Consider the following 15,804-nt stretch of genomic DNA (forward strand, 5'->3'; position numbering starts at 1 on the left):
ACGGTTTCCTTCCTTTCTCTTTCTCTTCACTTGGGGAGCTGGGTTCGGATGCTGTTGCCTTGCTCAAGCGGATCCAGAAATTCTTGGTATCTCAGGATGCGGGGGCTCGGGTGGCCGCTTACATTTTTACTAGACTTAGCTTTGCTATTGCTAAGGGTGTGGGAGCCCAGATTGTATCTCGGCTCCCCACCAATTTCATGTAAACTTTTATTTTTATTTTAATGAAAGCTGCGCGCATTTTATAATAATAATAATAATAATAATAATAATAATAATAATAATAATAATAATAATAATAATAATAATAATAATAATAATAATAATAATAATAATAATAATAATAAAAACGTTATTTGAATTAGATTGTAAGAGAGTAAGTAGGTGTGTTGTGTTGTCGAAATCGGGTTGGTCCGAAATAAAATAGCTTTACAAGAGAAATGCGACGATCTTTGCTAGACGGAAATATGTCTATGACTTAAGACGGAAATATTATTATTATCACCTATTATTAATATCCGAGTATCCAACTATATATATATATATATATATATATATATATATATATATATATATATATATATATATATATATATATATATATATATATATATATATAATAACCTTTAATATATTACTTTTATAAGTCATGTTTAAAATGAAATTAATGAAATTAAATAATTCAAAAATATAAAATAAAATAATTGAACGGTTAAATAAATTATAAATGTCAAAATGAGAAATTCGTGGGTGTTACAATCACCCCACCTTTTAAAAAGTTTCGTCCTCGAAACTTGAAAGTAGAACATGAAAGGTTATAAAGATAAAGCCGGACTTTTTTTTTTAAATCGGTAACTAAAATATTAAAAGGTTTGTCAGTGTATGAATCAAAATTCCTTCAAAACTCTCAAGTAAAAATTTTCAACGGTACCAGATTCTCGTCAAAGGAACGGAAGAGTTCTCGTTGCGCATTCAAGAACGCTAACATCCCAAATCAAAGACAAGGTTAAAACAAAATCATTTGCCGATAAGCGTAGAACAAGTTATTAGACGTCTCAAATAACGAGTTCTAACATCCCATCAACGTCAAAACCAAAAGAAAATGATGATCCACTTAAATTTTCTTTTGAAAAAGCCAAATTGAAAGTAAAGTATACATTTTCAAACTCTAAAAGTAGTCAAGTTTTTGAAAGTGCAACACTAAACTTCGACGAAGAATAAAAAAAATAAGCCAAAATAGAATTCGGGCAGAACGAAAAGCATCTCGGATATCACGATCACGAAAGGAGCACAACGAAACGAGAGAGAAGGGTATGAAAGACAAAGCTTATGATCAAAGAGGAGGGGAAAACTAGGCAACAAGGAACGCCATTCGCAAAACTTTCCAATAACGTCACCCAACTCGATTTCTCGGGTACCTTCCATAGCTCTCGAGGTCTAAGCCACTATGGCAAACTACATCCAAAACCACTTATGAGCCAATTCTCAAGACAAACTTATACTCGGCGATCATAACTTAGCTATTTACCAACTTAGGAGCCTTACAAACACCTCCCATAAAATCAAGGTCCAAACCACTAACGTCACAAATCTAGGAGTCTCTCAACCTAGTAGAATGTTCTTTGCACTTTCTAACGTCCCAAATCAAAATCTCGTTATACACTCTAAATCACAAGTATAAGCGATTATATTCACCAAACAATACATGCTACCCACCTCAAGGCAATGGGTTAACCACTCAAATTTCAAGCTTACATATCTCAATGTTCACTAACCTTACCTAATCACAACATTTCACATCCTTAAACATTATACCTCAAGAGGGGAGAATTACAAGATCCCAAGTAGAATTATACCATGCATAGGGCTAAGAGACAACCATCCAAATCATCTAACCCAACTAAGTTAGAAATCCATTGAGCCCAACTTATAATATCATCCCACAAACACCGTAAAGTGAATACCCCAATGAGAATCCAGTAATTAGTACAACTCTCGCCTAACAAATTCCTTAGGTGACCATTAGAACACTCACAAGAGTCTACCGACTACACTTACCTCATGCTCAACTAGAACTTCCAAGTAACACTCACATCACCAATCCCCTAAACATGAAGCTATCGAGAGGGTACACTACCACTTCTATTAGGGCTCTATCAAAATTCTAATTCCCATATTGCACGGTCAAAAGCACATACAAATTCTCACACCCAATTCCGACAAACTCAAAGCTAAAAAATCCCCAAAACACACTCCACTCCTCCGCAACGTAGACAACAAGGGGATAAAGGGTAACCACGGGATAAGGAACGATAAGGGATTTCAAAAAGGAACGTATGAGAATGACAAGTTACGAAACTAAAAGAGTCAGATTCAAATGATGACGGCTAACAAGAAGTAAGAGATACTAGAGTTAGGGAGATATTTGAGGCAAGGAGAGGAAAAGTAAACTTACGTATAAAGGTAAGTTCCACAAAGCGTTAGTCTCACATATAACTCAAAACTTATGCGCACTCGATTCCACAATTCAATTACACTCTCCGACAATATCACTACTCACCACTAATGGATATGGCTCGGTTTAAGACAATTTCCTCAAAATCAATTTAACTCAATCAAGGTGACCTTTCCACAAAACAAGGGGAGGTTTCCACAAGGGGTCTCATAAGAAGAGAAGGTACCAAGGCTAAGTCGGAAAGAAGAATAAAGAGTTACCAAGGTGTGAGAAAAGAGGAATTGGAGAAGCAAACAAGTATCCGGATTAGAAGATTAATGCAAGATACACTAATAACGGAAAGAATCTTCGGTAAAGTAGAAACATTCTTCAAAATGTAGAACAAATATTCAATCTTCGGCAATAGGCACCAAATCTTGATCACCATACGGGTAAGCTCATGGTTTGTTGATCCCAGGCACAAGAAAAATAATTATTGACAATCAACAAACATGTTAGAACCTAACAAAAAGCAAACACACTACAGACTACCACCTTAGGTCCTTACGTCTACCCATCTCTCATTCATTATTCAAGGTCAAGTTCAAATTTAAATTTGAGATACACGTGTGTGCGTCGGGAGCAACATAGGCTCTGATACCAACTGTGAATCCCCGTGTTAATGCGGAAAATATAGCTTATAAAATGAAGCGGAAATTAGGACATTTTTTGAAGCTTTTAAAGTTTAAAGCGCGGGTTCATTAAAACCTAAAATATAAATAGAGAATGTGGAAGTAAAGATTTAAATTATACAAACGTGATAGTCAAGGTGAGGGAAAATATATCCCTCGAATGACAAATGATAAAAGGTGAGTCTAAGCAATTCTACTAAACCGACTACTAGTCCAAGGTGCTCGCTAGCTCACACGTCTAAACCCCACAAATGCATCTTCACAAACCTGTCATTCATGTAAACAAGAAAGCCACAGTCAGTGGGGAGTAACTCAGGGTTCTCCCAGCCACATTATGTTAAAATAAACGTAACAAGGAACTCAGTTAAGCAAGGCGTAGAAAATAATGGTAATCAACGTGAATGAATAAATGCCATTGAATAAAACTTGCCAATTGACTAAAAATAATTAAAGTGACTAATATTAGCAAAACATAAATTCATCCAATTCTGTCAGACATTTGAATAAGAAAAGGCGAGTAACTGTTAAATAATTATGGACACGCATCCCAAGTAAAAATAACATATGCAACCATCCATAATGCAAGACATTTATCACTCTTAGACTATCATTTCCCCGGGTAAGACTACGATAATAATACGGTCCTAGTCTAAATCTTGCATCTACACGCGCAAAACGAGGAAACTTAGTGAAACCCGAACCCTAAGGAGGGACGGCAGACAGGAAAATGGAGGAAAGCGGAGACCTTTCGTACCTCGAAAGATGAAGAACAGAAATGAGAAGCTAATGGCGTAAAGATTAGCAAAAATGGTTGAGGAATGAAGTCGGGATCTCGGGTTGAAGGTGGGCGATTTAATGGCGTTGCTGAGGTTTGCTGCTACTGCTTCTTATTGTTGCTGTTGTGATGTTTTTCGAAAAGAGGAAAGTGTGGGTGTGAGGTGGAGTGAGGGACGGGTGGTGTACCAATAATAATAATAATAATAATAATAATAATAATAATAATAATAATAATAATAATAATAATAATAATAATAATAATAATAATAATAATAATAATAATAATAATAATAATAATAATAATAATAATATATATATAATAACCTTTAATATATTACTTTTATAAGTCATGTTTAAAATGAAATTAATGAAATTAAATAATTCAAAAATATAAAATAAAATAATTGAACGGTTAAATAAATTATAAATGTCCAAATGAGAAATTCACGGGTGTTACATCTCCTCCGCATGTCGTGGTTGATAATGATAAGTCTAGACAGGCTAGCAAAAGAAAGAGACAGGATGAGTTCTGAAGGAGTTGGAGCTGTTGGTGAAGGTGTGAGCGAGGTCAGGGAGGTCAGGGCCAGCCTTGCTGATATACAGTTTGCTAAGGAGCAGATCCAGGCTCATTCCTTCTTGGTTGATGATCCTTACTATGTGTATCAGGCTGAGGAATTGTCTACTCAGGCAGTATCTGCTATGTATCGTTCCAGGGACTGTGCTGCTAATTTGGTTGGTATGCTGCATGAGGTATGATTCTTTTTTCCTTTGTTTTATTTTGCTTACTCGTTTTCTTCCCCTACTCGCCTGATTCGTGATTTCCTTGTAGAATATAAATAATATGCTGAGGGGCGCCTGTGATCTGAAGTCTTCAAACGCCAAGAATAATACCTTGGACTGGGAGGTCCAGTGCCTGAAGAAGAATGCTGAATCTTTGAAGACTGAATTGGTAGTGTTGAAAGGAGATAATGAGGCTATGAAGAAGGAGAATGAGCCAGGCAAGGCCTAATTGGTTGTTGAAACATCCAAGCTGGGGTCTGCCCAGAATGCTATAAAATCCATCCAGGCTAAACTTGCTACTGTCCAGGATTAGTTGAAGGCTAAAAAGCAGGCTATTCAGGATCTCTTGAAGGCAAATGAAGAGTTGGCTGTTGAGAGGGATACGGTGCAGAGCAGGTAAAAGATGCTACTTTGTATTTCTTTGGCAAGGGTCGTGTTGATGCTATGAAGGAGCCTATTGAGATCAGGCCGTACTGGAACCCGGAGCAGGAAATGGCTGACCTTAGTGCTACATATCCTGACCTTTACAAACTGCATGCTGATGATGAGGTCAATTCTCCTCCAACTAAAGACAAGAGCGATATGGCTGATGAGGATGAGGATGACGAAGAGGATGAGGCTGCTGATGAAGGCATAAGTTCTGCTACTGCCTCCAGGGCAGGTTGATAGTTTTATCCAGGATAACTTTTTTGGCCTATCCGGGGGGAGGAGTTCCCTGGACAAACTTTGAATTTCATTCTAGCCGGTCTTTGTCCCATCCAGGGGGGATGTTCCCTGAAAAAACTTTGTCTTTGCTCTTCTCTAATTAAAAATGCAATTGAAGTTGCTTTTTGATTTCCACGGTGTGCTCAGTCTGGTTAGATAATGCATGTTAAGATAATGCAATTTGAAGTATTCTCTTGTTAAGATAATGCCTGTCAGGAGGGCTTATGGCCCCCCTCAGTCCGTTTAGGGACTTGTGGCCCTCAGCCTGTCTGGAGGACTTTTTTTAGTAGGAAGGATAGTTGCCTATCAGTAGGGATGGCAGTCCCACCTTTACCCTGTGGATATCCATCCACCCGAAATTAAATGGATGGGATATAGATGACGGATTTTTTTCAAATTTAGGGTAAGATATGGATATGGGTGAATTTAGGGTGGGATATGGATTATCGTATCTCACCCGCTTAACCACCTTGTGTATATCCGAAATTAATATTTATAATTAATTTTTTATTAAGTTAATAATTATTTAAGTCATTAATGATTTCCCTTCGAAAGTATATTTTTTTTAATCAGAAATTTCCTTAATTTTGATATCATACTGTTATTTAGGGAAAGTAAAACTTGTGTTTATGTGGATATTGTTATTTTCACTAATCAAAGTAACTTACTTTTGTTAGTTTAATCAATAATATAATGCGTTGGTGGTTTCTTTGTAGTTGGCGTGGCGTATTTGTATGGTCATTTGCTTAATTACTTTGCAAAGACACTTTGTTGTTGGATATATGCTGGGTTGCTATTTCCTAACAAGTATTGTTACTTGAACTAGGTATGCCTTTTAATTTTATCGCCACAATTTTTTTACGATATATTATCTTTAAATTTTATAAGTTGTGAAAATATCCAACGGGTACCCGCTCCCACCCGCTTCACCCGGTGGATATGGATATGGATAGATGAAAAAATATTAAATGGATGAGAGTGGGAGATATTCCAGGATCTAGGGATTATTCCTCCGTGCAGGGTCTGGAGTCTGTAAGCTCCCTGCCCTACTATTGAGTCAATCAGGTAAGGTCCTTCCCATGTAGGGGTAAGTTTGCTGGCATTCTTGTCTTTTATATTTGGGAAGACTTTTCATAGGACTAGGTCCCCTTCCCTGAATACTTTGATGTTTAAGTTTTTATTATAGCTTCCGGCTACCGTTTGTTGGTAGGAAGTTATTCTGATTTTGACTGCATCTATCAGCTCTTTAGCTAGGGTCAAGCTATCTTGCATCAACGGTTGGTTCTCCTCAATAGTATTTAGGCTGCACCTGGTAGTTGGTACATGGATCTCTGCTGAAATTACTGCTTCACAGCCATAGACCAGGAAGTAAGGTGTCTGGCCTGTTGATGTTTTAGGTGTAGTCCTGTCAGCCCAGAGAACTAGAGGGAGTTTTTCGGCCCATATGCCTTTTCTTTGCTTTAGCTTCTTCTTTGGGCAGCTAATTACCACTTTCTTGCTGGATTCAGCCTGGCCATTGGCTTTTGAATAGCCTGGTGTGGAGGTCACCATATTAATATTCCATTGTGCATAGAAAGCTATTGTTCTTTTTCATACAAATTGTGTGCCATTGTCACAAACTATTTCTGAGGGGATGCCATATTGGCATATGATATGGATGGTCAGAGGCTGAAATGGAATGTAATAGCTCAAATGGTTGATGAATGAACGGGGAGTGAAGTTGACAGGCTTCACATTTCAAGCTATAAGCTAGGCAGTCAGCCCTTAATGTTGGCCAGAAGTAGCCTGTCCTTAGAACTTTGCTTCCCAGGCTTCTGCCTCCTTTGTGGTTTCCACAGTATCCGTCATGTATGTCCTCAATAACTTGTTTGGCCTCATGTGGTTCTAGGCATCGCAGGTAGGGTCCAGCTTGAGACTTTTTAAACAATGTGTTATTTATGATGGTGTAAGTAGAAGCTTTAATTTTAAGGGCCCTTGCTTCATGCCTGTCTTGGGGTAAAATCCCCTGCAAGAACCAATCATAGTATAGTTTGGTCCAGGAGTTCGTGTCCTCAATGATGGGACAAGTTTGGCCAGGCCTTGGAATGGTTGGTTCAAGCAGGTGAACAATGGTTCTCTTATCAAATATAGCAGGGCCGAAATTTGATCCCAGGCTGGCTAGGGCATCAGCCTGGGTGTTTATGTCTCTTGGTATCTGATCAATGTCAAATGAACTAAAATTTTTGCAAAGGTCTTTGACATATTCTAGATATAGAATCATTTTTGAATCATTTGCAGCATAGGTTCCTTTAACTTGATTTGAAATTAAAAGTGAGTCAGTTTTTACCTTAAGATTTTGCACGCCAAGATCTATACATACCTTGAGTCCAGCTATCAGGGCTTCATATTCAGCTTCATTGTTTGTTGCTTTAAATTTACAACTGACAGCCTGAGCTATTAAAACCCCTTGTGGTGATTTTAGTACTATTCCTAGGCCATTTCCTCTCATATTGGTTGCTCCATCTACATGTAAGGTCTAGTTCTGGCCAGATTTTTGGGTGTTTATTTGGTTGACCTCCTTTATGAGGTCTGGTTCTAGGTTGGGACTTAAATAAGCCCAAAGTCTGCTAAAGCCTGGGATTTTATTGTTGTCCTAGGTTCAAAAGTTATGTCTTAAGTACTAAGTTGTACTGACCACTTTGCCATTCTGCCTGAAAGTCCAGGTTTTCTGAGGACAGATTTTATAGGTAGATTAGTCCTGACTATTATTGGGTGACTCTCAAAGTAAGGTTTGAGGTTTGTGCAGGATACAACTAATGCAAGTACATATTTTTCAAGTAATATATTCCTTGTTTCTGCATCCAAGAGACTTTTATTTACATAATATTCGGGATGTTGTTGGCCTACAATCTCCTTGACTAGGACCCCACTTACTGCTGTCTCCGTGACTGACAGGTAGACTGTTCTCCTTTGTTAGGTTTGGCCAATAATGGTGGAGTAGCCAGGTAAGTCTTCAGCTCTTGGAAGGCTGTTTCATGTTCAGGCATCCATTGGAATGACTTGTTCTTTCTGAGAAGGTCATAGAATGACCTGCATCTTTCAGATGACCTGGATATGAATCTGTTCAGAGCTCCAACTCTTCCTGTCAATCTCTAAATATCTTTGACAGACTTAGGAGAATCTAACTCCAGGATGGCTTTTATTTGTTCTGGGCTGGCTTCAGTCCCAATTTTTGTCACCATGTACCCAAAGAATTTGCCTGATGACACTCCAAAGTGGCATTTGGAGGGATTGAGTTTCATATTAAATTCTTCCATGATTTTAAAGGCTACTTCCAGGTCCTTCACATGAGCTTTAACCTTTTTTATTTGACCACCATGTCGTCTATGTAGACTTCCATTATGTCGCCAATTTGGTCTTTGAACATTATATTAACTAGGCGTTGGTAGGTTGCCCCTGCATTCTTCAGGCCAAAGGGTATTGTTGTGTAGCAATATATGCCTCTTTGCGTGATGAATGCAGTGTTTTCCTGATCAGCTGGATGCATTTTGATTTGGTTTAATCCACTTGAGGCATCCTTGAATGTCATTAGCTCATGCCCATTTGTAGCATCTACCATTGCATTAATGTCAGGAAGTGGGAATGGATCTTTTGGGCAGGCATTGTTGAGATCCGTGTAGTCTACACAGACTCTCTATTTGCCTTTCTTCTTTTGTACCATGACCACATTGGCGAGCCATTCATGGTACATTACTTCCCTGAACATTCCCATGTCTAGGAGTTTGTCCACGTCTTCGTTAATGATTGTATTGCGTTCAGGGGCAAATTTCCTCATTTTCTGTTATACAGGCTTGAAAGAAGTGTCAATATTGAATTTATGGGTAATTATATTAGCATCAATACCAGTCATATCAAAGTGTGACCAGGCAAAACATGTAGACTTATTTTTGAGAAAGCTTACGAGTTCTGGTCTGACGTTATCAGGGACTTTAGATCCCAACAGTATATATCTGCCAGGGTACTCATGGTCTAGTATTACTTGATCTGTTTCCATTTGAGTATGTGCTACATAAGTGCTCCTGACAGGGTACTGTAATTGTTAGGTGAGTGACTTACCTGCCTTTGAAGGTTTTAATAATTCAGTGTAACATTCTGGGGCAGATTTTTGTTCACCTTTGATGGTTGCTATTCCCCATTCTATTGGTATTTTGACGCACTGGTGGTAGGTTGAAGGAATGGCTCTGACATTATGGATCCAGGGCCTGCCTAAGATTGCATTGTAGGATGAGAGGTAGTCTAGGACTCCAATTCTTTCATATGATGAGACTCCTTTAACGTAGGTTGGCAGGTAGATCTCCACTAGAGTGTTCTTGGTTTCACCACTGAATCCTACCAAGACATTTGACTTCTTTATGATCTGGTCCTCATTAATATTCATGGCTAGTTAGGCTACAAATCTCAGATCCTCCATTGATGAATTTGACTTCATAGATTGGTGGTGTTGGGGAAAGATCACGTTGTGGTCTTTCCTGATCCTTCCTTGATCCGTTGTCATCCTTCTTCTTTGACGACATTAGATCCTTCAAGTAACCCTTCTTTAGTAGGTAAGCCAATTGTCTGAGTAGACCCAGGCATTCCTCCGTGATGTGTCCTACGTCCATGTGAAACTCGCACCGCCTTGCTGTGTCTTTCTTGGAGTTGGGATTGTCCGTCTTTTTGGGCCACTTGACAATGTCTCCCATGTTGTCAAACCTTTTGATGAGACCTGCAGTATCAACGGAGAAGTTATATTCTTGAATAGGTGGATAAGTATAGGAGTTACCTCATTGCTCATGAATATAGTTCACTTCTGATCTGTCAGGTCTGGTGTAGGGAGATGGCCTAGAACTGATTCCCCTGTGATTAGAGCTTTTCCTGCTAGATCTTTTGTAACCTGAAACACTGTTTGTGGTTTCTAATTTGAAACTTTTATCTTCTTCTAGCCTGATGTAGCGAAGTGCCTTTGCCTGGACAAGGTTTTATGGTCAGCTCGTCATAGAGATCGATGTCCAATGGTAGCCCCTGCCTGAATGCTTCGACAGCTGTTCCAACATCACATCTGGGGATTGAAACTTTCTCTTTGTTGAATCTGGTCAGGAATGCTCTGATTGTTTCGTCAGGCTTTTGTTTGATTCTATACAGGTCACTGGGTCTCTTCTCGGTCTCCATGCAAAGGACTTGATGCTCCCATTTGGTAGGTTTATGTACCATTAAAGGGCAGGCCCGATCAGGGTTGTGCCAAAGCCTTTTCACATACACAATTGTCGTAGCTCACTGGGTATAGAGGCTGCCAACATTCTCGGTTTGTAGTACACAACATGGTTTTGAGGATCTGTGGTTCCATCATAGGTCCTCATTGATGGTACCACAAACTTTTTAGGTAGATTTATCTTGGCTATCTCGTCCACAAAAGGGGAATCAGCATAGCTTTCAGGGTTAGCTTCCTCAATGCTTGTGGGTATTCTAGGGATCTTCTCAAATTTCTCACGGAGTTTTTGGATCTCCTGGACCATGGCCATCATTATGGTTACATTGTTTTGATCTCGGGTAGTCTCTCCATTTGAGGTTTCTTCTGAGTCTGAATCAAGATCTCCTGCTTTGGTTTTTGATGGAGTTGGAGTACCAAAGTTGGAGAAATCAATATTCCTGATGATTAAAGAAAATGGTGTTCCAGGCTGGATCTTCAATTTTGAGCCTGAGGCTTTATCCCCCAGCTTTTGTTTCAGGTTGGACTCTGATTCTTTCAGTTTCTTGACTTTAGCTTCAGCCTGGGCCACTTTTTTCTTCAGTTGTTCTATTTCCAGTAGTTGTTGCTTGGCGGCAGACAGTTGTTGTTCTACACTGTCTCCAGTCATTTTTGAAAGAGTTTTTCTTTTCTTTGGGGTTGGGTTTTGATTATTTTTGAGCTATATGCCCAACGGTGGGAGCCAATTGTTTTAGCAAGATTTTACACAGAATTAATGTCTTGCCATGGGATTATTTTGCAGGGTGATCTAACTCAATTCACAATGCCTGACTAGTACGGTAAATAAGTAAAGATTAAACAATAAATTAAAAGACAGAGATTTATACGTGGAAAACTCTGGGAATAAGGGAAAAAACCACGGGCACCAAGCCAGGAGAGATTGTTACTATAGTTTCTGTATCCTGACAGAGAATCAGTGTATCAGGCTATTTATAAGTACGAATGCTAGTGAAATTGCTTAGAATGTATACAACAAAATAAGAATAAGTGAGTGAATAGATCATGATCCTTGTAGATACCCAGTATCTGTTGAGACTCCAACAAACACCCGATAATTATCGGACTACAACATGCTTTGGAATCGCGGCGTTTGATCGACAGTTCGTGTACAACTTTACGTCGGAAAACTTAAAACGATTTCAAAAATAAAACATTTCAAAACTTTTCAAAAGTACCTGGAGTGTTTAATGCACGACGACGGGGTTGCAATGACACTAACTAGAGTCAAAACCGACACCTGACCAAAAACCGACTCAAAAATTCAAATCCCGACTCCAACAACGAGTCAAACCGAGTCAACCACCAAAAACAAATCATTCAAAGCCTTCTATACTAAGATTTCCCGGATTCATGAAGGGTCAAGTGCCAAACATATGACTACAAATCCTAGGATAGAACAAATCATGATTGCATTTGTGTGAAAGTGACAGGACAACTCGAAGACGTGCGACGTGGCTCGCGCCTCTTTGAGCAGCCCAAGTGGCCACGTCGCTCAAAACTCACACAACCACTCATTCTCCTATAAATACCCCTCAAATGCCCCCATTTAAGAACTGACGCGAGTGTCCGCCCCCTCTTTTCTCCCTTAAAATTCTCGACTCGACTTCCTAAGTCACAATCCGTCGCGTATTTACGACCTACCGATCGTAAATACAAGCCTTACACAATGTTTGGTACCGTCATCGTGCATTAAATCACTTGACCGACCACTTCGACCACTACACCGTCACTAAACTTAATAAAACACTCTTTTTACTTACCAAAACGGTTTTAAACCGAGTCTTTTTCCGACCAAACGAGTTGTTACACTTACGTCGATTTCTCTCCATAACCAAACATGTAAGTATGAGGGTGTAAAAATCCTTCTTTTATCATGTCTTTACTTGTTTTATGACTATAACATGCTAAAAAATGCGTAATACGATCCAAAACATAGGATAGACAAGCCAAAACTGAGTTTTGGCCTGAGACAGGAGCCCCTTGTTATGCACAGAGGCTCGCGCCTCAATGGGGTGTCCAGGTCAGACTCTACCGTGTTTGTTCTCGTCTTTCACCTTTAATCTATTTTCATATTTGTAATCAGTTTTTACTATTCCGAATGTTTTCAAACTCTTTTATTTATTTTTACAAGTTTTAACCAAGAAACATTTTTCACCCTTGGTTCTTAATACCATGACGGTTTAATCCGTGTTTCGGTGATAATATTTGGTTAAAAACATTTAAAAGGTATTTTAAAACCTTTTATTTCATTCCTTTACATTTTTAAAACAAACATATTAGTCACCAATACAAAGTGTCTTCCTTGGTTCTACATACCACGCCGGATTTTAACCCGGGTACGATGATGAGTATCGACTAATTATATTCAAATGAACTTAAAACAATCAGTTCATAATTATTTCAAAGTTATTCATGTCAAGCTCATAAAGTCGAACCCAACATCGAATATCGTCAAAACAATGATGATTATTCAAGTCTCGTTCCTCAAATCAGCACAAATACGACCTAAACGGTCCTTTCAAACCAAGACGGGTTCAAATACCCATTTTTCAATGCGTTTTATAAACGTTTTTCAAATGGTCAGAGCACGGCATATAACCGTTGACTAACCCGCACCAAAACATGCCTTTTCTTTCTCATTTTCAAATCCAGGGGAGGCCCCCTTACACCGCCAGCATGCTCGCGCCTCATATGGACGTCTGGCACAGGGCCTGTTTCCTTTCCAGCATTAGTCTATGACGATCCCGACTCTGGCTAACCCGGACATAGGACGGATCAGATGACTACTTGCTCATTCAAAAATCATATTTGCAAAATGCCCTACTAAGACAAATGGATCACGTTATGCACCATAAACCTAATACGGTAAATGGGTGTTTAATTTCCGTCTTGCATGCAAATCAACCATAAATCCAACTCGACATCTTATACTTGATACTTGGATTAAATCAAACGACTTAGAAAGCTCTCACATGTTAGGTTTAAATTATTGGATGCGCATTCATGCATTTAAACCGTTTTAACAACTTTTGCATTCAACCAACCCAGATCGATCAGGAGAGGCCGCTACCGCGGGCGGGATTGGGTGTCTGATTAAAGGGCTTCCCAATACATACCTTCACCTCTTACTCAGAAACTTTGGATAGTGGACGACCTTATCCAGGGCGTACGAGAGTCATTCTAGAGATAGGATGCTAAAGAGGGACGATTCCTTATCTTTAGTACCTATGTCAAACACTGATTTGTGCTTCGTTTGACCGAGGTATAAAGTGGATTCGAACAGGTTCCAAGCATCCCACAAATGCTTGATGGCGACTTCGAACATCTCTAATCGTTTCGAGACCCTTGCCGAGACGAAACCGACCGATCTAAAACGATCCGGTCGAAAGCATTTTTACGCCGCCGAGCGTGGCTTTCAAAAGACCGCTGTATGTCCACAGATTGGCTGGGCTTGCAGGTGGGCCATGTCTACAGATTGGCGACTCCGCTGGAGAAAACTAGGGCACTTACGTATTTGTGATCCCTAGACGGTGAGACTCGAATGAGGTCTTGGTTGGAATGCATTAATTGATATTACGGTCACGGTCGGGTTCCTTGTCCGGGCCCATAACCTAACCATTTTCGACCAATTGGCTCATCTCGTCGGCGTGAGTTTTCTCATCCCCGCATTTCGAATCCCGATTGAGTTAAGCATACCATTGACGTTACACATTTCTATTTCGTCAAAGAGCTTTCATCACTTTCGAGCACGAGGCTAGGGCACCTTCCTTACACATTTTGTTTGGATTGGTATCCCTCTCGCAAATCGGGGTTTGATTGCTTGGTGTGTAACCCACCCTTTTAAGCCAAAACCCGTGTCAGTATTATGCATAATATAATGAAACTGTGAGTGCTTATGTGCTACTTGATCATAAGTCCTTCCGTGTCATTTTCAAACTTTCAAAAACACGTTTTTGCGCCGTTATAATGGCCGTTTCAAACCTCGTCTTTCGCCGACCGTTGCACGCCTTTCTAGGCCGTTGTAATGACGATTTTAAAACTCGGTTTTTATAACCATTTCAACACGCCTTTCTAGGCCGTCGTAATGACGATTTTCAAACTCGGTTTTTATAACCATATCGACACGCCTTTCTAGGCCGTCGTAATGACGATTTTCAACCCGGTTTCTATAACCATTTCAACACGCCTTTCTAGGCCGTCGTAATGACGATTTTCAAACCCGGTTTTTATAACCATTTCAACACGTAATGACGATTTCAACCCAGTTTTTATAACCATTTCAACACGCCTTTCTAGGCCGTCGTAATGACGATTTTCAACCCGGTTTCTATAACCATTTCAACAAGCCTTTCTAGACCGTCGTAATGACGATTTTCAACCCGGTTTCTATAACCATTTCAACACGCCTTTCTAGGCCGTCATAATGACGATTTTCAAACTAGTTTTTTACAACCATTGCAAAACACCTTTTTACGCCGTTATAATCGCCGCGTCTAGACACGGATTTTAACCCGTTTCACGCCGACAATGGCTCTTTCAAAACCCGAGAAAAGCACACACCCTTTTCTCGAGACACTTTCGAGATCCCGAGGACCATGCACCGTCCCCGAGACCTTTTCAAACATTTCAAACCCTATTTTCAAAACATACAATTTTGAATTTAAAAAAAAAACCGTCTTGGGAAACATTACATTATTTTCCTAGCCGACTCAAACTCAAAACCGTCTTTTGCAAATAAACTTAAGACAACCCTTTCAGCTGACCGACTTGCGGAGACCCCTGTCTTCGAAAGCCGTCCATAAAGCGACAAATGAATCTTTTAAAAATTTCTATTTTCAAAAATTTCAGTCCACCATTCCAATTCCGCCTCGTGTCTATCGAGTCGAAGCAAACGTACTTATGGTTCTTTACTTATGAGTCGTCTCACCACGAGACTCGTCCAATGGCGTCACGCCACTACATTGGACGCGTGTCAAAAGTTCGGTCAACACCGTCACGTCATAAATCGAGTCAGCACCGAGGAACCACACACGGTCACCCTCGTCTTGTTGAGTCTAATCTTTGTCTTGTCCTTTGTGTTGTCTGCGCTCAGTCTTTGAGCCGTGTTGGATTGAGTTGTAATGTGAGCCGTTTTTCTGGCTCAGAGCCATGGCCCT

At 39.6% G+C, this 15,804-nt stretch overlaps 1 protein-coding gene across 1 annotated transcript; it reads right to left on the reverse strand.

Moving 5' to 3' along the window:
* Positions 1-6,516: 6,516 nt before the first annotated feature.
* LOC141655391 (uncharacterized) lies at positions 6,517-6,936 on the reverse strand. Its single transcript, XM_074462474.1, has one exon. It carries the CDS (start codon positions 6,934-6,936, stop codon positions 6,517-6,519), a length of 420 nt encoding a protein of 139 aa, XP_074318575.1.
* Between the last annotated feature and the right edge of the window lie 8,868 nt (positions 6,937-15,804).

The sequence above is a fragment of the Silene latifolia genome, chromosome 5 (assembly GCF_048544455.1).
Source record: "Silene latifolia isolate original U9 population chromosome 5, ASM4854445v1, whole genome shotgun sequence".
NCBI lineage: Eukaryota > Viridiplantae > Streptophyta > Magnoliopsida > Caryophyllales > Caryophyllaceae > Silene > Silene latifolia.